The sequence below is a fragment of the Phacochoerus africanus genome, chromosome 10 (assembly GCF_016906955.1).
Source record: "Phacochoerus africanus isolate WHEZ1 chromosome 10, ROS_Pafr_v1, whole genome shotgun sequence".
Taxonomy (NCBI): domain Eukaryota; kingdom Metazoa; phylum Chordata; class Mammalia; order Artiodactyla; family Suidae; genus Phacochoerus; species Phacochoerus africanus.
In genome coordinates this window covers 104,282,210-104,307,972 of record NC_062553.1, presented here as the reverse complement: position 1 = coordinate 104,307,972, position 25,763 = coordinate 104,282,210, and the positions used below count along the sequence as shown (strand labels likewise).

At 39.2% G+C, this 25,763-nt stretch overlaps 1 protein-coding gene across 5 annotated transcripts in view; it reads right to left on the bottom strand.

The window, feature by feature from the left end:
• PDE5A (phosphodiesterase 5A) overlaps positions 1 to 25,763 on the bottom strand; it is a 147,356-nt gene that overhangs the window by 84,466 nt on the left and 37,127 nt on the right. For all 5 annotated transcript variants that reach the window (XM_047751695.1, XM_047751699.1, XM_047751698.1 and 2 more), the window contains exons 4-6: positions 6,249 to 6,320; positions 4,531 to 4,620; positions 1,155 to 1,292 (exon numbers count right to left, since the gene is read on the bottom strand). In XM_047751695.1, coding sequence (XP_047607651.1) covers positions 1,155 to 1,292; positions 4,531 to 4,620; positions 6,249 to 6,320 — 300 coding nt within the window. The remainder of the gene's footprint in view (positions 1 to 1,154; positions 1,293 to 4,530; positions 4,621 to 6,248; positions 6,321 to 25,763) is intronic.

Here is a 25,763-nt window from a genome sequence, read left to right as displayed (position 1 = left end):
TCGACATACTGCATTAATAAGTCCTGACCTCAACTTTAAAAGGATAGCTACAATCTTGTAATTATCTATTAAGGAGTTTATAACTAATTGAAAAATATGAGATAATATTTCTGAGAATACTGATTATCTTACAGCACGGTGAAATCTCACTTGATTTCCTATTAATGAGATTTTACACACACATACACAAAATAACTCAGATAATGCTGAATCATATAGTACAGTCTTACTATATAAAACAATTTAAAATTTTAAAATAAGTGTGTAATATCTTTTATTATTTGACTTCCAAAAAACCCCCCACCATTTCAGATATCATAAATGAATTGTAATTGACTTACACAAGTGAGAATTCCTATTCTCTCACCTAACCTACCAATCGAGACCTAATCTCAGGGTCTAAAGGAAAAAGAAAACAACTATATCAAAAAGAAATATCCCCAAAGCATTGGTTTATAGGTTGAGAAAGATAAGAAATTGCATAAAAGTAAACGGCCTTGGGCTAAGGGTCCTGATTCTAATAGCAAACTCAGTTAGCCTTTCTAGAAGTACACGGCACTCTATGAGAACACTGCATCTTTTCGCATACATTTTATTTCTCTACATTACAAATCAATGACTTGAAATTTACCAGGTACAATGGTTTTAGTGGCTTTCCACTGAGTATAAAGCATTTGGGGCTAACAGGCACCTTGAATGACACTGCCTCCATTGGACCATGTCTTTTGGTTTCTACACAATCTCTGGTAAAAAGAAATTTTCATACCCAATCCATTCAGAATGGGAGTCTACCTGTTCATGGTAAGAGGGCACCACTGTTCCTGACCACATAAGGTCTGTACACTGTAAAGACAACGTATTCTCCATCAAGGCACTACAGCTGTTGACAAAAGCAGCACACTGTTATTCCCATGGCAACTACTTAGTGGCGGGGCACCAAGGTGAAAGGGTGCACTGAAGTGCATCCTCCAAGCTCACCTCTACCGCTTCTCAACCAGAATAGCTCATACTCTGATGAGCTTCGCATAAACTACCATAATCAGCTGGGTTTGACAGACAGAGAGTTCTGAGGCCAACATGAGGATTAAAGCAGTGCTTTAAGGAATATAAATTTCTGTCTCTCTAAAAACAAAAAAGGCATACTCTGTACTCACGGAGCAATCTTCATCCACTATGAAAATGGTGCATTTTTGCACCTGCATGAAAGAGATAATAGTGGCAGCTATTTTCTTTAGAATTACTTCCAATGATTGTTGTTCTTCGAAAATTAAGCTAGCAAGGTCAAGCAGCACCTAGACAAAAAAAAAAAAAAAAAAAAGAAAAAAATTAAGAGCTTATTTAGTAATTGTTTATAATTATTAAAGCATACAATGATTTATATAAGTTGTTGCTATATAATTTAACAAGTTACTATCAAGTTTTCTTTCAAGTGTTAAATATATGTCTCCACTAAAAAAAAACTTCTCCATCAACTGTTGGCAGAATTAGTATAGTGGTTACCATCGCAGACTCTGAAGTCATAGCCAGTAATTTTTAATCCTGGCTTCCCTTCCTACTAGCTTTGTGATATAGGGCAAGTTCCTTGAAAATGAGGATAATAACAGTACTAAAATCATGGAGGGACTGTTGTGAGGGCTAAATAAATTATTTATAAAACATTCTGAGCCATATCTGATACATACAACAAACCTCTGTTTATGTTGACCCAAACTTCTGAGATCAACATTTATCAACATTGCCAGTATTTTCACAGAGCACAGTAAATATTGGCAAAAATAAACAAAATTTTAACAGTTTCTTTTGTGTTTTTGCTGGCAATTTCTCTTTCCCTTAGTTCCACAGAATTTCATCTAATCTTACAAAATATTTGTGTAATGACAAGGGGGAAAGGGTATTACAAGAAACTTACTGGAAGTGATACTATCCTAGTTATGGCCTGAAAGATGAGCAGGAATGGCCTGAAAGACGAGCAGGAATCTTTCAGGTGCAGTAGGGAAAGAAAAGAGTCAAAAAGAACTGAGTTGAGAGAAAGCAGCAAAATGATAGTTTTGATCAAGTTTTATGAGAATATAGAGTGTAAAGAGGAGAACTGGAGAGACAAGATTGCAGAATTAAGCAAAGAATATCAAAAGCCCTGTATGTCTTTTGAAACAGTTTGGACTGTGATGGATTTCAGGAAAGAACTGACAAGATCACAGGTATGTTTGTAAAAATGAGGACTGGATTAACGGGGTGGCAAGAATGTAGACGCTAGGACTATTCTATAGTTGAAAGCCATGGTAGGTCTACTGTCTTATTAACGCAAGTTCTAAAAAGGGAAATTAGAGGGTGGGGGAGATGAATTATCTATGAAATAATGAAAAAGAATTACATAAAACCCAAGGGCTTGGAATGACCAGGTACCAGCATGATGTATGAAAAAAGTCATGCTGTAAAATTCAGTTACTGGAGCAACAACAAAGAAATAATCAAAAAAGCTTATAGACAAAAAAAAAAAAAAAAAAGCCAAGAATCAGAACAATATGGATGCTAATAGAAGAAAAAACTATCTTTAAAATTCTGAGAAACTAAGTTTTTAGTGTAGAATTATAAACGCAGACAAACTGATAGAACAGTACAGTAGATATCTTTATACATGCAAGGACTCAGAGAGCTTACATCACCAGCATCCATTCTTAAGGAGTTAACTGAGAATGTCCACAACAGAACAAGAGAGTAAACTGAGAAAGAAAGGGTTCTAGAATCCAGTAGATAACCAGTGGAGTCTTTCTAAGAAAGCAGTGAAGGGAAGTTTTAAGATGACCCCTGTGCAGCAAGCATGGGAAGAACTAGTTTTGCTTTAAAGAAAAAAGAGAACCTCAATTTGGAGCTCTCCATGAAACAGAACTCAACAGAATGCCTAAATAATGGAGAGTTTAGGGCAGGGGTGGGGACCAGCAACATGGGGCTACACTAGAACAAACAGTTCAAGGAAAAAAGAAGAGATTTCAGAAACAAGAAAAACTGAGCTATATAAAAAAGGTAGTATAAACACTAGTTATATCATAGTACTTCTAAACACTTTATTTATTTATTTACTTATTTTTGCCCTCCCCCTAAGCTGCAGCTGTGGCAATGCTGGATACCTAACCCACTGCGCCGGGCTTGGGATCAAACTAGCATTCCGGCACTCCCAAGACACTGCCAATCTTGTTGCACCATAGCGGGAACTCCATAAACACTTTATTTTTTTGCTTCTCACAGGGCTGCGCCCAAGGCACATGGAAGTTCCCAGGCTAAGGGTTGAATCAGAGCTGCAGCTGCCAGCATACATTATAGCCATGGCAACACTGATCTGAGTCCCGTCTGTGACCTCCATCACAGCCTGCAGCAACACCAGATCATTAACCCACTGAGTGAGGCCAGGGATTGAACCCACATTCTCGTGGATACTAGTTGGGTTCTTAACCCACTAAGCCACAACAGTAACTCCAATCAACACTTTATTTTAAATTACAACTTTAAAATTAACCTAGACAAAGCTTAAGAAAAATCAAGCATAGTTGTAGAACAATATAGATATTCCTTGATTTGCAAGGGGGTTACGTCTTGATAAATCCATTGTAAGTTGAAAATATTAAAAGCTGGAAATCCAATTAATACATCCAATCTAGTGAACATCATGGCTGAGCCTAGCCTACTTCAAATATGCTCAGAATACTTACATTAGCATACAATTGGGCTAAATCATCTAACACAAAGTCTATTTTACAGTGGTGTTGAATATCTGAGGTAATTTACTGAATGTTGTACTGAAAGTGAAAACCGGAATGGCTGTCTGGGTACAGAATGGTTGTAAGTATATCTGCTGTTTACCTTCTTGATCACGTGGCTGACTGGGAACTATGGCCACTGCCCAGCATCACAAGAGAGTATGGTACCAAATATTATTAGCACAGGAAAAGATCAATATTCAAAATTCAAAGTACAGTCTCTATTGAACATGAATAGATTTCACACCATTGTGAAGTTAAAAAATTTTAAGTCTAACCACTGAAAGTTGAGGACCATCTGTATATATGTTATCAATGTGGGCAAGATATAAGAAAAAGACCAGATGGGAAAAGCAGAGGTAAGGAGTGGTGATTGGGAAGAAGAGATGAGGGATGCTGAGATCTTATAAAAGCATGGAACTAAGAGATGACATCTCTAATTAACAGAGCAAGAACTAAAACCCTTAACTTAATAAGTGCAAATCATCCATAACTTAAAACACTGACATAATATTACTAGTTACCATAATGGCAAGCAAAGGGTGGTGTAAGTTAAATAAATCCTCATCTGTTGATGGTTATTGCCTAACAGTGATAAAGCAACAGCACACAAAATGGAAAAAAAATGGAGAAAATACTTCTTAGAGAAAAAAGCTGAATATTTAGAAGCTGAATCTGTACGATTTGGATTTCTAATGATACTCATATATTACTTGAATTACAATTTAATCATTTTTTTTAAAAAAATTTCTATACTCTCTTTAGTAATCAGACTTGCCTGATTTCTCTTATTCTCCAGAAGTGAAGTCTCATAGAGTTGAGCATTATGAAGAACAATTCCACAAAATGCCAAATAAGCAGCAAAGTCCTAGAAAACAAGTAAGACAACAGTTAAATAAGAAGTGTCTATAAAACTATCTTGTTATATTGCCTGAAACACAAATGGCATCCATAATATTTACAGTTGAAATAAATATTAGAAAACCAAACAGTGTAGATGTTTATTCTGCATAAAATTAGGAATGATGCAAAGCAAGTGCTAGTTAAATAGTACAACTAGTAGATTACAAGTGCTAATAATCTCCTAAAGCCACACAACAGTTATAAATTAACAAGGAGAAAGAGAAGAGACACAGATCTCTTTCCATCATTTGAAACGGAAATTCACCATATATAAAATCTGCTGTAGTCTCTGAATGACATTAAGACTCAGATTTAAGCTAAGACTACAAACAGCTTTTAACTTACTACTAGGGCAAAGTGAAAGCTCATATACTTGCTGGCAATACTGGCAATAATAGTCTCATACTAAATTGTAAATATTAGTTTAAATATGTCCTTTAAACATGATCTAACACCCTCATTAAACTATACTAAAGTGATATGCTCACAGTTGTACTAATTATTGATTAAAATAAATCTTTACATGGTACACTTCATTCACAATCATGAATTTATCTTAAGAGATGGATGATACAGCCCAAGAATGCAAATTTTTTAGGAGTGGTTTACATTAAGGGACAATAAACAATTAATAAGATAAATAGCCAATCTAGAACTATGCTCCCCATGAAATATTCTCAGGCGTCTTTAGCAGAATTGGAGACTAGACAGCTATTACACTGATTTTAAACTTGCTATGTTCAGAAGCAATTAAGACATGGGGACCAACACCAGTGCCAACACAGCCTACAGCACAGAGGCAAAAATAACTGTCTTGTTGGAATGTAAGCTCCTACTAATTTTCAGGGAAGTGACATAAATAGCAATGGGATTGAATAGGAAGAATTCAGCAGGCTGCAATGATATCCATATAATTACATATTCAAGAAGAGAAATAATAAAACCTACTGACAGAATGAAGTTATAAACAGGTTTAAGGGCTTCCGTCCTTAACGGAAAGCACATCGATGTGGTGCGAGGAATGTATTCCTTCAGAGTTGGATGAGAAGAGTAATAAAATAATGCTGACTGCCACTCTTTCTGAAGCTAAATTCACATCATCTAGCCTGAATTCACACCTTGGCGCCCCACCGTCTGTGTGCAAAGCTTATAAAACATTCTGAAATTTGTTTCACCAGGAGGCAATTCCAATTTTTCGCTGACCTGGAGAGCCAAACCTGGAGCAGTGCTTTGGGGGTTTTTACTTAATGTTGAATTTCTTTATAGCAGTGATGAAAAGTAAATGAGAGCATTAAAACACCATGTCACCCTCTGGATGGCTCTAACAGGCACACAGCCCTGGAGGAGGCTTGGCGGCATGGTGAGGAGGGCGCTGGAGAGGTTCTGCAGGTTGAAGACCACAGGCCTTCCACGCTCAGGACAGCACTGATGTAGCCAGAGGGAAAAGACACACTTTTGAACATTTCAGGTCATTTACACCATAGTGGTTTCTGTAATCAATGATTTCAGTAACAGCTAATTCTAGAAGCCAATTTACTCCAAAGACAAAGCGTCTTCCTAAGGAGAGATCACACCAGACACAAGTTTTGGTACCTTTTCATCTTTTTCGGTGAATGTCCCACCATTTCCAGATTTCTTGTTGATGGCCTGGGCTACACCAACAACCTGGTACAAGAAGAGAAGATTGGTAATTCTGCTGACTGAAATTACTGTAATAGATTCATCAAACTGCGTCTACAGAAAAAATTTCTACATGTGTTTTAAAGTTACAATAAGCTACAAAAAAATCAAAACAAACCCCTCAGCATTTCGACTAGTTCCATATTATTCTGTACATTCTTTTTTCCTAGTAAGAGTTCAAATGTTTCTAACTTTTTGGGTCCTAAATCATATTTGATTCTGGGATTTCATATTGCACTGTGAAAGAAGTGATGGGCAGTCACTTTTTAATATAAATACTTTTCATGACTTTTGAATAAAAAATAAATACTAAATTTATATCACATTTAAAATATATGATGAAGTAGACATTTTATATTGGGTTTAAATATAATATTTCAAAATGGGTTAAACGTTCTTTTACTAAAAATGAAACAGGACCAATGGCCAATCACAGAATTTAAAATGCGAGGATCAATTAGGGTAGAAATAATGAGGGATGTTGTTCCAACTTCTTTTAAAATTTCTGACCTTAAAAATTATCTTACCTCCAGCAGACTCATTTTGGGGAAAAGAAGTTGTACTGAAAAATCTAAAGAGGAATTAACAGACTGAGCCTTATTTCAAATCAGAAGGTATTTGAAAGATAAACTACATCTTAAGAAAACTGAGTTAACTCTGGGAATATGTCTTAAGTTTCCACAGAACATTTAGCAAGACTTAAGAATCTTCTCATCTTTCTGCATAAAAGTACATTTTACTTACTTGTTTAGTTCTAACTTAAAGTTCGAGTTATTTCCTTAGTTTTATAAAGACCTTTAACTTATATTTGCTTCCTCTTTAGTACTTATAAATTCTACTCTTTCCTTCTTTCTACAATTTAATATTAGTGGAAAAAGCTATTATCCTTTAAATGGTTTTACTTTAGAAATATAAAGTCCTTAGTTTTGTGTAGATGGTTCATCCTTTTTTTTTTTTTTTTTTCTCAGCTGACTCTAGCTCCTTAGCTTTAAGAAATGGATATAAAACTTCCCTCCAAAAGAGCAGAGCAGAGAAGGGGAAATACATTCTTGTCTGATAGTTTTCTGTTCTCAACACATTTCTTCCCCAACCCATAAAAGTAGCAAAGGGATGTTAATTTTTTTGTTTTGTTTTGTTTTTAGGGCCTCACCCACGGCATATGGAAGTTTCCAGGCTAGGGGGTAAATCCAAGTTGAAGCTGCCGGCCTACACCAAAGCCACAGCAACACGGAATCCGAGCTGCATCTTCAACCTACACCACAGCTCACGGCAATGCCGGATCCTTAACCCACTGAGTGGGGCCAGGGATCAAACCTGGTGGCTCATGGATACTAGTTGGATTTGTTACTGCTGAGCCATGATGGAAACTCCCGGAATGTTAAATTTAAAAAGCAGAATTACCCAATTATCTGGTACCCATTAATTATTCTTAGTTCAATTCTTTCTTAGTTTTGCACACTCCTTAACTCTTGGCTAACAGATTTCTAGATGCTTGCATCTCAGTGACTAAATGCTTTTACAAAAGCTTTCATCTAAGGTCAAAATGTCTGGACTGCAGCTAAGTGCATTCACTTGAATATACCTGATGGGAACCTCTTGAGGGTCCCTGGGGTCTAATACATAATGCTACAAGTTTAACTCAGTTATTTTATTTTAAGCATTCATTCATTTACTCAACAAATACTGCAGTGCCTACCATGTACCAAGGAGTGATAGAAACCAAGGGAAAGGTTATCAGGAAGGAGCTGAAGAATCAAGAATGGGTGATACATAAACAGCACAACATACATAGGATGGTATGATCACTTTTATGATACAGATGCCCACAGGTTGCTAAGAACCAAATATGCATAATAGAGAAGACTTTGCAGAAATGATGACATTTGAGTTTTTGTCTTTAATAAATGGTTTGATAAAAGACTTAAATTTTAAATATTCATCTTTAAGGAAGATGAGATTACAGCAAAGATACTGTTATGCAACCCTACTCAAATAATCATAAAGTATTTTTAAAAGTATGTATTGATTCGCTATTTGTACATGGAGCTGTGTGAGACAACGTACTCAAAGCAAGCAAGCAAAGTTCCTGCTCTCTCAAAAATATAAAGAGACAAAAAGCTAGTTGTTATTAAATGGCTATAAAATGACAGTGAAATGATAGGGGAGTTTAAGGTCTTAAAAGAGAAAAATCAGCCATACAAAGTATTTTCAAGTAAAAGTGATAATGTTGGTTAGTTTAGGTGATTACATCCCCTTGAGAATGAGGGGACAGCTGGCATGAGCCAGTTAGCTCGCTGTGGTCCAAGACTGCAGGCCATGGATACCCTTAAACCAGTCAGTGATCTGTGCACTGATTTGGGGTGCAGGGGAGAGCTAGGATGGGGGATACAAATGTTCATGGTGGGGGGTCAGCGAGGCATCAACCAAAGCAGGGCTGTTCCCAGTGGGTCTGCAGCATCCTACCTTCATCCTAGAAGAGCACCTCAAACAAGAATTCTTCAGTACACATGGGATGGTCCCTAGAGCTTTCCCTTTATTACAAGCTGTACCCCAATTTCAACTACGGTTTCAATTTGCATGTTTTACACTTGGGAACATTTATCGGTAAGCATTTTTTCCAACAATGGGCTAAAAAGTTTTCTCTGTATCAAAGAATGACATCCCTGAAACCATTCTAAATATAAGCCGTTATTTCAACCAACACAACAATGTTCATGTAGTTTAACAACTCTTTTCCATTTCAAGAATTTTTTTTTTTTTTTGTCTTTTTGCTATTTCTTTGGGCCGCTCCCACGGCATACAGAGGTTCCCAGGCTAGGGGTCGAATCGGAGCTGTAGCCGCCAGCCTACGCCAGAGCCACAGCAACACGGGATCCGAGCCGCGCCTGCAACCTACACCACAGCTCACGGCAACGCCGGATCGTTAACCCACTGAGCAAGGGCAGGGACCAAACCCGCAACCTCACGGTTCCTAGTCGGATTCATTAACCACTGCGCCACGACGGGAACTCCAAGAATTTCTATTTGATTCTCTTATCAAACCTGCTACCTCCCCCACCTTCTTTTTCCTTTAAATACTAAAGCCTATTGCCCTTCAACTCTTTGGACATACTGGATTTTGAGTGTAAGTTCATCCATAGCAGGGGCTGTTTCCCATGGGAGCCCATGTCCCCTGAGTCATGAAGTATCAGCCACAGCGGCTTGCTGCTGGTCTGGCTCTGCACTGGTGATACGAACGTGAACTCCATACCTGTTTGGGGCACAGGTTCTGCTGTCATGGTTCACGGGTGTCTGTGTCTCACAGCTGCAGCCAGAGGCAAGTTTCCTTGCTGCTGCTTCTGGATGCTGGTGGCATTTTCTAGGCCTGATTCCATAGATGGAACCTTCAGACATCTAGGCTTCCTCTGGGAGTTTAGCTTCACCTCCCTGCCCCCACCGTCCAAAGGGGGCTCCTCCACCTCCTCTCCATTCCCTACCACCTGCAGATGTTACCTAAGACAATCCGGAATCTCATACCTCTGTAGTCCATCTGGCTCTTGTTCACCTACGTTGCTTACCTTGGGTTCCCCTCTTTGTTTCTGACACCCAGGGTTTTCCATTCCTGAGCTCATCTGTAATTTTTTAAATTGCTTTCGGTCAAATTTTACCTTCTTGTTTGCAGAACAGGGGGTGGGCAGTATTCCACATCTGTTCAGTCTGGCAAACTGACCAGAAATCTTGTTCACAGGCTTTAAACTATTCTGTACCTCTAGACATCAGCTCTTTCCTATATTTAACTGTGTTCCCTAACATTAGAGCAAGATATTAATCATTAGGCAACTTCATGGAATGAGGACTTCCAATGATGAATTTTTTCAGCCTTTTTGGTAACCACTTATCTAATAATTTTATAGGTTTAGATATTAGAGATTAATTTGTTTAAGGGATGATTGATTAAACATAATTAATTCTTCTTAAGAAAAAGGCAAGTTCTTTCAAGAGATTATTAGACCAGGAAAACATATCTAATACACACATGTGCCTTAATCCCTAGATGGATGACATTTTTAAAACATCACTGATGAAAACAATATATAAAAATCAAAGAAAGGGTATAATGTCTATCCAAGGTAACATAAGACAGTGAAAGATGAGAGTTATCGTTGTGGCGCAGTGTAAACGAATCTGATTAGGAACCATGAGGTTTCGGGTTCAGATCCCTGGCCTCACTCAGTGGATTAAGGATCTGGCATTGCTTTGGCTGTGGTGTAGGCCAGCAGCAACAGCTCCGATTAGACCCCTAGCCTAGGAACCTCCATATGCCACCAGTGCAGCCCTATAAAGACAAAGACAAAAAAAAAAAGAAAGAAAAACAGGAGTTCCCGTCATGGCGCAGTGGTTAATGAATCCGACCAGGAACCATGAGGTTGCGGGTTCCATCCCTGCCCTTGCTCAGTGGGTTAATGATCTGGCGTTGCCGTGAGCTGTGGTGTAGGTTGCAGACGCAGCTCGGATCCTGCGTTGCTGTGGCTCTGGCATAGGCTGGCGGCTACAGCTTCGATTCGACCCCTAGCCTGGGAACCTCTGTATGCCGCGGGAGCGGCCCAAGAAATGGCAAAAAGACAAAAAAAAAAAAAGAAAGAAAAACAACAAGACAGTGAAAGACTAAAGACTTTGATGTTCTGAATTTCAAGGATCTAAGCAAAACTAGCACCCCTGCCCTCTGTGTGTCGATAGAGTCTTTCCTTCTTCTACCATCTATTTGCTCCTTTAAACCAATCAATGTATTTTCTTCAAGTAATGAACTGCTAACCATAGGTTTTTAAATGTCAGTTTTCAAAGACAGCTTTTATGGCAAGCATTTGTCAGACCTCATATCTGAAAGACAAAGCCCCCCAAAATGTTAGCTTCCGTATCAGAAGCCCAATCACTTCTGCCTTCCTGCTGGCTACATGCAGGGACCCTCAGACACCAATGCTCTATGCTATTTTTTCTTTTAAAGCACAAAGAAGCTTCCCTGTTTTCTGTTTCACTGGAACATTTCATAGCATAAATGAATATTATGTCCTCACAAGGTCAAGTGTTCTTTTAGGAATGCAAAGGCCAAGACTTGACTTTCACTGGGTGAGCAGTGAGGAATGTGACAGCTGGTCGCTTCAGGGGCAAGTGATCATTGCCACAGTGAGCAGTTCCTTCTTCAATCAGCAGCTGCCCCGGACCCTTACTGAGGCCACACATCAATCCCAATACATTTCCCTGTGTCTCATACCAGGGTATGATCAGCAGGGGGAAAAGGAACACGCTCCTCAAATCTTAACTACCCTCTCCCCCATGCACAGAATGTCTCTATTACAATGACAGGATTCTAAAGCATCTATGATTTGAGCCGAAAACCTTACTTCACCAAGCAGATGAGAACTCACGTAGACAGGAGCCAGTGGAGAATTCTCCCCAGTGCTCCTGTCAAAAACTTTTCCTGAACTTGTTCATTCATTTGGTAACAAATACATTTTATTCAACAACTAATTAATGAGTGCCTAGTACATACCAGTCACTGTTCTAGACAATGAAGACGACACAGTAGTGAACAAGACAGATATAACTCCCTATAACTCACAGAGCTGACATTCTAGTCAGTGTTGTGCTTGGAAGGGAATCCCACCCCCATCCTCTTGCCCACCCCTATTTCACAGACAAAATGAAATGGAGAGGGTTCACATGACCAGCCTGGGCTTTTTCACCTCGCTTCCAAATCTTAGGCAATCAGCAAATTATGGTCATATTCCATGTGGTAGGCAAAATAATGGCCTCCAAAGATGTCTACCTACATCTTAATCCCTGGAATCTATGATTATGCTGCCTAAATGACAAAACAGACCTGCAGATGTGACTGAGGACCTGGAGATGGGAGGATTATTCTGAATCATCTGGGTGGGCCCAATGTAATCACAAGAATCCTTATAATGGACAGTGGGAGATAAGAGAGTCAGAGTCAGAGATTTCAAAATGCACCTGCAGGTTGTGAAGATGAGGAAGCGGCCATAAGCCAAGTGATGTGAGCAGCCCACGGAAGCAGGAAAAGGTAAGAGTATAGATCCTTCCTTAGAGATTCCACTGAGAACTATTTTGGACTCTGATCTCCAAAACTGTAATACATTTATTTGTGTTGTTTTGAGTAACTAAATTTCCAGTAGTTTTTAAGAGCAGCAATAAGAAACGAGTACATTCCATTAGAATTACTCTCGCATGCTCCCATTCCTTTTTCACTCTTCCTCATGCATATAGTATCTTGCGTTTCACCATCTAAATCCTTACTTTCTTTCAAAGCCCTGACACCTCATTGCTAATTGTTTTCTTGCCTTCAGTCCATCTGTGACACTTATACCAAATTTATCTTCTTGGAATCCTGCTTTGCACATTATCTCATTACTCAAAGCTTTTAATGACTTCATCCATCCATCTATAGGACAAAAATTGAAGACTCAGATTCCATACAGTCAATTTAAACTAAAATGACTTACATGAGTCTTTGAATTAAAATGCAACAATGACCTTTGTTCACGTCCTTCCTTGAAATATCACCTTCCACTTACTCCACTGAGGCTGAGTATCCAAAAAGCTTCTCTTCAAACCCCTCTGTGACTCTGTGTAGCAGCTGTGTATACCACACATCTGACAATAAGGTATTCTCATCTTTAACCTCATTTTCTACTCACATATTAAATCCCCAACTAGATTGTTTTCTAAGGACATGATTTATGTCTTATGCCTTTCGGAAGCTTCAGTACATTGCATTGTTCTGAATGTACTCACTGCTTGGTGGACATAACGCTGCTGAAAATAATGGGAGAAGTGTCAGAGGGATCAAATGTTTTTAGGGTGATGTACGTGGTGGACAATTCGCATCGGAATACTGGTTAATATATCTGTCCATCTTTTCCTCTGCCCTTTGCTCGATATTAAGAGATCTGTCCACACCCAAGAACTTTTTGTGGCAGTAAGAAATGTATACTCTTAAAAGTTTAGTTACAGAGTTGAAACTTACAGCCTAAAAGGACTTTGGGAGTGAGAGAGAAAAGCTTGAGATGGTTAGTTTTAATTTTTAATTTAAAAAATATAGAGAATCACAGAGAATGAGACGGTAAACATCCATGTCCTTATCATCTACAACAGTGGTAAAGTGTGGCTTGTTAAAACACATCTCATTGGGTCCTACCCCACCCCCGAGTTTCAAATTCAGAGATTTGGGTGGGGGCCTAAGAATTTGTTTATCTAAAAGTTCTCAGGTGACACGAAATGCTGCTGCTCGGGGGAGGGGGAGGGGGAAACACTTTGAGAGCTACTGATATAGAACTACTAAGTGTTAATATTTGTAATGTTTTCTCTTTCTTAAGTTAAATGAAGATAACACTAAATTGGACTTTTTCCTTCCTAGTCTCATTGTATTCCATGCCAAATATTGTTCATTTGATCCCCAAATATTTGAGTTGTCTGCAATTTTTTGCTATTACAAACAACCCACAAAGAACATCGCTGTATAGGTCTCCTTAGGCACAGGTGCAAGAGCTTCTTTCATGAAATCTTCAAAGGATCACAGAAATTTATACCTTTATCAATCAGCAATGTATAGGAATTCTTATACACACAGCCTAAACAGTACCTAGAATTATCAGGTTATTTTTAACCTTTGTCAATCCATCAGGTATAAAAATGTATCACATTGTTACTTTAATTAGCATATTCCTGGCATGAACAGCTTTTATTATTGGCCACATTGGCTTTCCTCTTTTGTGTGGCCTGTGTGTACCTTTGCCAATTCTGACCTGTTGTTGTTGTTTTGGGTTGTCCCACTTTCGTTAATAAATTTGAGGATCAAGGTTTATTATTCCTTGAAATGGTAAGACTAACTTTACTTGGTTGTGATTCATTTATCCATCTGCATGCACAAGCATGGCTATACATATTTGTCTCAAAAGTATGTTTACGGATCTTCCAGTGTTGGGAGACAAGAATGAATACAGAAGTAGATGGTTTTAGTTAACTCTTACAGACTGGGTTGCTAGGAAGAGGCAGCTTCTAGGAAATTGCAAGATATAAAACAGCAGTGCTCTGAAGATATCTGGCATCAGAAATACACAATCAATAGCCAGTGGCTTTAATATAGTTAATAAACCTGTTCTCAGCCCAAGAAAAGGAAAAAAAGAAAAAAACTTACAATGCTAAAAACTTTGCCATTTGAACAAAGAAGGGAGGGCCTGCAACATACCAGGCACTTCATCTGTTAAGTCTACCTAACTTTCAGTCATAACCCATTCAGGTAGATATTATTTTTCCCATTTTATCACAAGAGCAGCTAATGTTCAGAAAAGTTAAATAGGTAATGCAAGAATGCAGAGACCCGGACGCTGTCCAGGTCTGAATCTGAAGCCTATATTCTTTCTACTACTCCCCCGGGGAGGAAAGTGAAACCAGCACTAGTGTAAAATACAGGTTCTTAAACACTATTGTTTAAACTAGAAGAATCCTGAAGGCCAATGGTTTTCCAGTGCATCCAAGATTATCCTCAGACCCCATACATATATTTACCTTGTTAAAGCATGCTTTCATCAAAGAGTACTGGAACAATTTCAAAATTATAACTTTAAGAAACCAAGACAAATCCAAAGTAGGTATTAGAAGTTCTGTTTTCTCTGACTTCGATTATAAATCTTATGACACATTTTTTTATAGCCAAGAACTACTTACATAACATAAAAAGTCCTACGTTTCAGGGGAAAAGAGATGATAATAATGTAGTTTCAAAAACAGAGATTATTTTTTAAAAAAGTAGAATTTGCCTTTGGTGACAGAAGTCAGAACAGTGTTGCCCATGGGTTCTGGGTATCGACAGGGGTAATAAAAAGGTTCTCTATCTTGACTGGGGTGTTACTTACACAGATAGATATATATGCACACAGGTCAAAACTCATCAAATTGTACATGAACATCTGTGTGTTTCACTTGTACATAAACTTTAACTCATTTTTCAAGAAGTATTTAAAAGTCTTAAAAAAGTAAAATTTGTCAATTTTTTTTGTAAAAGTAAATTTGTAAATGCTGATGATATTTGAAAGCGGCAGTCCATGCCAAGTTCTCAGCTGTCCTGGTGACGGTGAAGCAGGCTGAGGTCCTGACCGTCTGCTCTGTGCTATCAGGCAGGACGGATGATCCCCAGATGGGGCCAGGACAAATCCGCCTCTGGAGGTCAGTAGCTGACCTATGCTGGGAACATCCAGTGGGAGTGGTGCCAACCTGAGACTGGATTCCTTCCAGGCCAGAGGATGCTGGGCATAATTCTTTATCCTAGTGTTTATTCTTAATCCCTTTGTGCGTGCATGTGTGCGTGCATACACATACACACACACACTCTCTCTCACAATTCCTCCTCCCCTGACAAATACCAAACCCTCTTCCACACCAGCTTTAAGTAGTGATGTAAATGTTCTAAACCTAGAACCAGAGGAACCTGCTGCCTTCTTACCAGACCTTCCTATCCCTTGGGATACAGAGATTCAGGCCTGAGACAGAGCAGCACATCACCATTGTGAGCAGAGGCTCCTCTATGCCCTTTAAAAGCTGCAGACATCAAGGTTTACACAGCAGAAAAGCGCCTGCTGTCTTTCCCAGGGCAGAGTGCGCTCAGCAATTACTGTCTGTTGTTTAACTTTCCATTCCTCCATCTGTCTGGCCTTGCAACACTCCGAAGGGAGGAAACAGATTTTTTCTACATTTTCTGAACTTCTACTAGGTGATGACCTCTGCAGTGGGCACGGTCACATTCCTTGTCTCACTACAACTAACCATCAACCTTCCCCTCCACCCTGTGTGTTTGTGCTTCATGGTGAAACTTCACAGACAAGTCACCTAAGGCACAGAGAGGTAATAAAAGTTGCTCAAGGAATCACTGATCTAAAACCAGCACTCAGAGGTTTTGGCTAGAGTTGGGACTCTTTCTTTCAAATTATTGTTCTCTGCCTAATTGGAAGTAAACAAAAAATGTGTACTCAATACATATTGTACAAACTGTACTTCGTTGTATCGGAATACTTCTACCATTGTTTATGCCCACCTTGACTCATGACATTGCCAAAAATGACTTCAGAGCCTTGGATCTATTCAATAACCAAGATTTATTTTCAGGGTGGTGTCCTGTGTTCTGCCAGGTGCTGGTCTGCAAAGCACAGGCTTACCCTGGACAGTGTTGTTGGATTTGGCCTCTGTGAAACCAGGATCAAGTTTGTTCCAGCACTGCCTGCACTTACAACAGGTCTGTGCCTCTAGAGTGCGGCCAGATCCTGTGCTAGTAAAGCTTCCTGATAATTACAGGGTAAAGGGGTGTGCCCATAATGCGGACCTAAAACAAACAGAAGAGAAATAACACAGCAAGAGTGGAAAAGCCTAAGTTTCATATAGCAAAACACTGAATAGGCTGAATCTCATTTACAAATTAAAGTTCGTAGCAAAGGGTTGGGAAAACACTGGGTTTTTCTTGTTGTTGTTGTTTACTCTTTTTAGGGCCGCACCTATGGCATATGGAAGTTCTTAGGCTAGGGGTCGAATTGGAGCTACAGCTGCTGACCTACACCACAGCAATGCCAGATCCTTAACCCACTGAGGGAGCCCAGGGATTGAACCCATACCCTCATGGATACTAGTCGGGTTCCTTACCACTGAGCCACCATGGGAACTCGAAGGAAGAACACTTTCTTAAAGAGAGTTGAACTAAGGGCTCAGATCAATGTTCTTGCCTTACTGGTCCATCTAACTGTATCACAGCCATGAGAAGCTAGATCCTCATTATTTAGGTCAGGAGATCCAGAGAAAAAAAATGTGTGTGTTTATTATTTTTTTTATACTTAACAAATCCTTCACATAGAGAATATAACCTATACTAATACTTTATCTCTAAGCGTTTTTTCCCTCCAAATGAAAGATGAGTATGAAAAGATAATCACATAAGAAATCTCAGGTGCACAGAGACACAGGTCTCACAGGCAAAACTCCTAGTTGTAGGTGTTAAGGGCACAAAGAGACAGGTCCTCCTCCACACAGCTGTGCTCAATGATACACAAGGCAGTTAATTTGGAATCACTGTTTGCAATTCCAGATTTTATTATTCTATTATTCCAATCCATAATTTGCATTTTTAAAAACTAAAAGAGTAAAAGTGTTGGTTGGTAGCTTTGCAAATGCAATCATCAATAAGGATGAAATAAGGTAATTATTTTCAGGATGGGAAAAATGCAGCCTTAGAATAAGATGACACGAGTCTGAATTCCAGCTCTTCCCTTAACGGATATGTAATACTGGAAATTTTTAACTTGAGTCCATAAAGTCCATGTGTCTTTATCTAAAATGGGGATGATGCTACCAACACAAGAGTTATTACTGATCTCTGGGGGTCAGCAGGAAGATCCTAGTCCTACTGCAATTTATCATAGAGCCTTGATTACATTTCTACTTGAGACCCCCTTAGTTTGTCAATCTATTTTAGTTTCCATGCTTCAAGATGGAAAAAAAAAAAAAACCTTCTGAAAAAGGAGTTCTCAGGTAAACTAGATTATTGCATACTATAGGTGCAGTTCAAACATCCCCTCCTCTGTGAATCATTCTTGTGTTATCTTGCTCTCATGGAGCTTACAGTCTAGGGAGGAGAAACAAAATAAACCAGTAGGTTAATGTATAGTGTGTCAAGTGGCAATTATGATTATGTGCTTAAGTGTTATGAAGCAAACAGAACAGGGATGGAAGTTAATAGCTGCTGTTCAATAAGGCTGGCCAAGAACGCATTACTGAGATGTCATCCAAATAAAAACCTGAAGGAGATGAGAGAGTGAGTCAGACGGATAACAAGGTGAAGGGACTTCAGACAAGGAAACATCATGCCCAAAGGCCCCGGGGCTGGAGCTTACCTAATTTGTTGAGGACATAAGAACAGTATGCTGGAGAGGACTGGCAGAGAGGAGATAACAGGTGAGATTGGAGGAGCTTCAGGAGATCTTGTGGGCCCTTCCTTACAGAGTGAAATGGAAATCCACTGCAGGGTTTTGAGAAGGGGAGGGATGAGATCTAGCATGTTTTATAAACTTTGTGTTGAGAATAACCGCAAGTAGTTTAAGGCTTGAAGCAGGAACACTGGTTGGAGGAGGGGGGTGGTATTAAAATAATTCAGGTGCTTCGTACTGATGGCACCATATTGATGCTCCAGGGTGGCAGAAGTACAGGTGGAGAACACTTACTAAAGGGGAGAGTCAAGAGTATTTGCTGATGAGCTGGATGTCTACTGTGGGACAAAGAAAGAGGGAATTTAGCTTGAATTTGGTCTTCAAGAATTTAGCCTGAATAGCTGGAATGACAGAGAAGTTGTTAACTATGGTGGGGACAGGTATGGAGCAGGTGTGTTGGGAAGAAAGATCAGGAGTTTGGTTTTCATATGTTAAGTTCAAGAAGCCTGTTAGATATATCTAAAGGTAGAGAAGTCAAATAAGCAGTTGAATATATGGGTTTAAATGGAAGAAACAGTATGGCTGCAATATAAGTCTTGTCAACAACCACACACGGTATTTAAAGCCACGAGAGTCAATGAGAAGAAGTGAGTGTAGGAAGAACAAAGCAGAGGGTCCTGGGCTGAGCCATTTGGCACTGCTGTGATGAGCGGCACCAGCTAAGGAGACAGGCAGTCAGAGAGAGAAGAGAGATAGGAGGAAAACTGCAAGTCGGAGATTTGCGGAGAGAAGAAAAAGTAACAGACCATGAAACAACATCCCCCCAAAAGAGCTAATAGTTTTGGAACTTCCCGTTGTGGCTCAGCGAGTTACAAACCCGACCAGTATCCATGAGGATGTGGGCTCAACCCCTGGCCTCGCTCAGTGGGTTACAGATCCAGTGATGCCATGAGCTGTGGTGTGGGTTGCAGACATGGCTTGGATCCTGTGCAGCTGTGGCTGTGGTGTAGGCCGGGTGTAGGTGTTCAATCCCCAGCCTGGGAACTTCCATATGCCACAGGTGTGGCCCTAAAAATAAAAGACAAACCAAAAAAAAAGCTAATTGTTTTGATCCCCACAGACCAGTTCTCCCTGTTGCCTGTTTTATTTTAGGGACTATCACAAGCCTCTCTCTCATGACATCTATCTGAAACACCTACGAAGTACCCTACATCCCTCCTTCTACTTAACCCTCCATCAAATCAATCCCTCAACCTCCTAAACAGAAGCGGAACAAATCCACTTTTCTTGCTCCTTCTGCCTCAGCCTGGGTCCACTCCTAGTCTGGATTATGCAAAAGCCTCTCTACGAATTTCCCTGCTTCTAGACACAGAATCCTCTCCGTGTATGAATCAATGAGAAAATCCAAATCTATCAAGTGTCAAATTATGTGGCTTTTGGTTAGAGATTAAAAAAACAAACAAACAAAAACTGTTCATTCTGAATGCTGTGGCCACACAGATCTTTAAATGATAGCAAAGGTTTCAAGGCTTAAAAAATAGTCCAGCACCTCCTTTGCATGGCTATTGGAAAACTTTCCTTGCCTCGGCCCGACTGCATGACCTCCAATGTACACTCAAGCAAACACTGTGCCAAAGTTCTAGACACATTCCCTCTGCTCTTGATCCATGAGGGAGGCAGAGAACAACAGAGCAGAGAGATAATAAGGATATACCAGGGAGCATTTTCCGTGGATATTAAGAAACAAAGTATTACGCTACACACAAAGCGATCTCATGAAAACCTGCATTTGTGACACAACATTTCAGAAGGCGTTTAATACCTCAATCATTTGCCACAGCTCAAACAGAAGGCATCTTCCTCGTTCTCCTCCTCAGCCTTCCTCTTTTAATTCTACTTCCTCTTTTCCCTTTGATTCAAGCCAATCTGGCAGAGCACACAGACCAACTTGCCACTGTTTTTAAACCTAGCCTATGTTGCCTCTGGTAATTCAAATTATCTTTCAGTACATGAAAGGTTGAGAAACAACAATTTTTAAGATATTATTTTTATTGAGATATATATGATTTATAATGTTTCAGGTATATGGCAAAGTGATTCAGTTATACATATGTGTGCGTGTATAACAGATATATAAAACATATATATGCTATTATCTTTTTCAGATTCTTTTCCATTATAGGTTATCACAAGATATTTAATAGACTTCCCTGTGCTGTTGAGTAGGTCCTTGTTGTTTAAGATATTATTTTAATTAACAAGCGAGTTCCTCATTTATCACCTGGCTAATTTTAACGAGACTAAAGCCTCAAGATACACTTTCCATTTCTGGTGGCTTCACAGTCTCTCCACACATCCTTCGATACCTCTCTTCAAGAGATGGAGCCTAATAGCCCTCTTTCTAAGTCTTAATGCCTGGCTTCTAATGAACAGGTACCATGAGGCAAAGGTGGAAGGTTCTGGGGACTTGGTCAATACTAGGGGCTGCCACCTCCTCCTTGCTTGTTCTCTGCCACGGGGTGACTTACAGAGAGGCCAGCTTGGCCAGGAACTGAGGCCTCCTGCCAAAAGCCACATGAGTGAGCCCTCTGGGAAGTGCGTGCTCAAGCGTGAGTCAGGCACCCCTGCTGCATCCTGAGTGCAGCCACAGCAGGGAACTTGGGCCAGAACCCCCAGCCAGCTAGGCCACTCTGGCATTCCTGAACCACTGAAACTGAGGTAATAAATGCTGATGTTCAAAATCACTAAGCTTAGTATGTTATGCTGTAAGAGATCACTAATATCATACTCATGATCATGAAATAATGTGTAAGATCAAGTGGATCTGGAATTATACATCCAGGTCATTTTCACTTGATTTCACCACTACCAAGTGATGCAAAAGAAAGAAAGAAAGGGAGAAAAAGAGAGAAAGAAAGAGAGAGAAAGAAAGGAAGAAAGAAAAGCAAGAAAACTATGACCCCAAATTTTTCTAAGGTTATCTCTTACACTGTAATTTGAATTTTGCCTAGAATATTAATTTCCATTCTATGATAGAAGAGGATTTAATAAAAAAGAAGACACAGTACTTAGTTTATAAAGCACTTTACCTTAATATAATCTTAGCTCTTAGATGAATATAGATGTTTGTTTATATTTCTAATGAGAGCAGCAATTTCAACCACCTCCTTAACTCTTTAAGAATGCATGAAAACTACTTGATAATCAAAAATCCATCCCAAGATCTAATTATACGGCTTTGGGTCAGAAATTATACCAAAAAATTAATTATGCTTATCTGCAACTGGTTCCAAACTTCCACTAGTCCTAATTCAGGGCCTATATAAAACTTCTCAAAATTAAACTTATAAGTTCTCTATTGAATTAAAAATGCAAAGAGGAGTTTCCATAGTGGCTTATTGGTTAACAAACCCGACTAGTATCCATGAGGACACGGGTTCAATCCCTGGCCTTGCTCAGAGGGTTAAGGATCCCAAGTTGCTGTGAGCTATGGTGTAGGTCACAGACGCAGCAGATCCCGAGTTGCTGTGGCTGTGGTCTAGGCTGGCGGTTGTAGTTCTGATTCAGTCCCTAGCCTGGGAGCCTCCATATGCTGCAGGTGTGGCCCTAAAAAGCCAAAAAAAAAAAAAAAAAAAAGCAATGAGAGTTCCCTCTGGCTCTGCAGGTTAAGGGTCCAGTTTTGTTGCTGCTGTGGCTCTGGTTGCTGCTGTAGTGTAGGTTCAACCCCTGGCCTGGGAACTTCTGCAAGCTGCGGGCACAGCAAAAAAAAAAAAAAAAAAAAAAAATTCAATGCATTCCAACCACTGCTGGAATGGTTATTCTAAAAGTACCAATGAAGAGAAACCTCATATTGAATAAAACATAGGATTCAGTCTCAACCAAATTTTCAGAGCATTCAAAATAAAGTTTGGGTAAATATGAGCTTCCATTAACTTAATCTTCAGTGTCAAGCTTTTATTCACTTTTTATTGTCCTGGATTAGTGTAGCCTCAGGGGTCTAACCTATTAGCACTATGGTTTTCATCTGATGCTTTTAAGAAATACATTTTCCTTAGGAAAGCAGTTACCATCTGCTTCATAAAATATTATTTAAAGAGCAACATGGAAAAAGAAAAATAAAGATCATCATCATCAGGATATCAAGTCCAGAACCAATGGAAATTTTCAGAGTATTTTTGTTTTGTTCCTAAAACAAAGCTACAAGAAAATATCGCAGGGGAATAAATGCAATGGACAATTTATAAATTAAAAAAAACACACACATTAACCAGCAAATTCTTTAAGACTAAAATAGATCTGGATCAACTGACAGTCTGCAATTAAACTCTGCTTATTTCGGGAGCTGTATTTTCATCTAGTCTGACATGGAATTGCAGGATTATGTATAAAGCCATAAAGCCATAATGTTTATCTGTTCCAGGCTGATGTGTCAAGTTTAAGAAAAGCCCCAGTCGGTGCTGCAAACAAGATATCACAAGCAAGCATCTCCCCTGCCTCCACCCTCTCACGGAAAGCATGCAGGAGCTTCCTCTCGTAAGGCTGTGGGATAAACACAGCAGGATCTGCTGTAAGAACCACAGCTTACGTCATTCCTCTGTGATTTCTCCAGCTCTCAAAATGCACAGACTTTCCTTTGAACTTATGTGCTAAAATACTGAGCTCATTCAACATTAATCTTGTTACTCTGTATTGATATCTAATTCTGGGTATAAAAGATCTACCTCTACAAACTGAAAAGTTTAAAGCATTGTCCTTGTTTTACCTTTTTAATATCCTCACTGCCTAAACCAGTGCTCAATACACTGCAGTGATTCAACAATTAATTTCAAGCCAAGATAATTCCGGGGGGGATGATAATATTTCTATAGGGGAATGAGAATATTTTTAAAGGAGCAGATAAAGCTACATAGCTTAAATTCTAGAAAACATTTACTTTTTAATATTTCAGTAGGAATTAGACATTTGATTCCATTAATGCTTTACTTTGTGGTTTCCAGCAGACATGAAATCTCTCTGTTTCTTCAAAGTATTTATATCTCATAAAAATCTCATAAAAATTAGCTGATTTTTTTTTAAGTTTCTCAGGTTTCTTTTAAAGGAAGATAAAAACAATTAGATATTTAGCTAAAATACTCCTTTATCACACTGTAAAAATACTTATCGTAAAATCTTTTATAACTGTTATACTTGCCTCAAAAAATTATATTATCAAGTATGATATATAAACTCAAGATGATAAAAACAGAGAAGGAGGATAAGAATTCTGATTCCAAATTAGACTTCTACTTAATAACTGGAGTTGACATTCAACCAAGAAAAATCAGGTGTAAGCCTAGCCTGACATTACTGGACATAATCTCCAACTCAGATCAATACTAAATTTCCACAGAACTTGCATTATTTCACAACACCCTGGCTTCTACCACATTGGTGCAACCCATAAATTTAAAAAGTAGGAGTTCCCATTGTGGCTCAGTGGTAATGAACTGATAGTGGTAATGCTAGTATTCACAAGCATGCAGGTTTGATCCCTGGCCTCAGTCAGTGGGTAAAGAACTTGGCATTGCCGTGAGCTGTGGTACAGGATAGGTCACAGACACAGCTTGGACCCCACAGCATTGCTGTGGCTTGTGGCTGTGGCATAGGCTGGCAGCTATAGGTCTGATTTGATCTCTAGCCTGGGAACTTCCACAGGCCACTGGTGCGGCCCTAAAAAGACCAAAAAAAAGGCAGTCATCGCCACATATCAAAACAAGCAATACTTCAAGAGAGGGCACTATTCAGAAATAGGTCATCTGAGCTCTAGAGAAAGAGCTGAGTTTCCCGTCTCTGCACTTCTTTACTAAACATAAAAGAACTGTCTGGTTATAGAAATAACTAAGGCATGTGACAAAAATAACTGATCCAAGCGCTCAGGTCTGGAAAATCCAGTGTTAAGCCTAAAAGAAATTTAACAGCAGCCCTAAAAATTCACACACTTGCTACAATTTTTTTCATAATGCTTCCTATGCATATCTGTGCATAATCGGGAGCACAGTGGTCCACATTATTATGAAGCCTGCTCCTCTAACTCTTTTATCTCTGGTAAAAATCTCTTCTTGTTTACTGGATGGAGTCCTCTTAAAGTATTATAGAGGATGTAACTCTGATCCCTACCCCCCCCCCTTTTTCATTGTCAAGAGTCTGTGTATAGAGTGGTTTCAACACTTAACTCTGAGGAGCTGCCAGATGCATCCAGGTTCGCTTATTTCCACTTTCAAGTCCTGCTTCTACATGGAGCCACATCTCACATCAGTGTACCTCCCATCCCCTTCCTCCCGAGCCCAAATCAACAGTAATCTAAATGTTTACTATAGCGGCTCAAGAAAACACTAAGGGGGAAGAAAGGAGAGTACAGTCAAGAAATTTAAAAAAACTCTCTTCCCCTCATCATGACTGCCTACGTCTGAATCATAACTTTGACAGTTTTTAATTGTGGGACTTTGGCCCAGTTCTCTAAATGTTCCCAGTCTCAGTTTTATCATCTGTTAATTGGGAATAAAATAACGACTGCCTCCTATGGCTGTTACGAAGATTAAATGAATATGTCAAGTTCTTAGAATAGTTTCCACAAGATAGGCAATTATTGCCAAATTTCTACCCTGTCATCCTCAAACCATTCTGTTACACAGCCTGGGCTAGCTTGCTTCTCCCCCTTGATCCCTTTATTTTTTTGTCTTCAATCATTTTTTCTAGCCATTAGCTCTCTGACCTTGCCACAATTCATTATTTTAGCTTTCTCAAACTTCTCCAGTCCCCTCACCTCACACTTTTCCCATTAACCCCATTCTCTTAGAAGGGAGTAGGGAGAGGAGAAGACTGCAAAAACTTATCATCTAGGATTCTTTTTAAAAATTCTGTCACAGAAGTTTTAGGAGTATCTATGATCCTGACTTCTAAAAAGGCATTGCCATATCCATTACACTTACAATTACGACACTAATGAAAAAACTCTTGAAAAATTTTAATTAGTTGAAATATTTCACAAGAAAAGAAGCAGATGGGGTGATTATCTATCTTACAGAAGACTCAGTCAGTAAAAGGCTCCATTCGAGCAGCTCTCCAGAGTTGGTACCTTAAGAAACAGGGGTCACTAAAATGTGCCGGGACATTTTATAAACAATCAATAATTACATTTCGTCTTGGGCTCCTTGGTAATTAGTTGGAGTCGGTCTTGGCTTACTCAATACAGTTGGACTAACACAAGAGAAGAAGTCAAATTCATTTTGCCTCATTTATGAGGGAAAAGAATGAAAAATATTTTTCTTGTAGGCTTAAAGTTTGTTAGAGGGTAATAGACCAGTTAAGTCAGGACCTGTGCTGATTGTCATTTGATCCCTGCTGGCTGGTTATGATGTGGCTGATGACCTCTTCAAACAACTTCATCATCCCCTATTTCTCTTAAATGTTCTGTTAGTCCCATGTC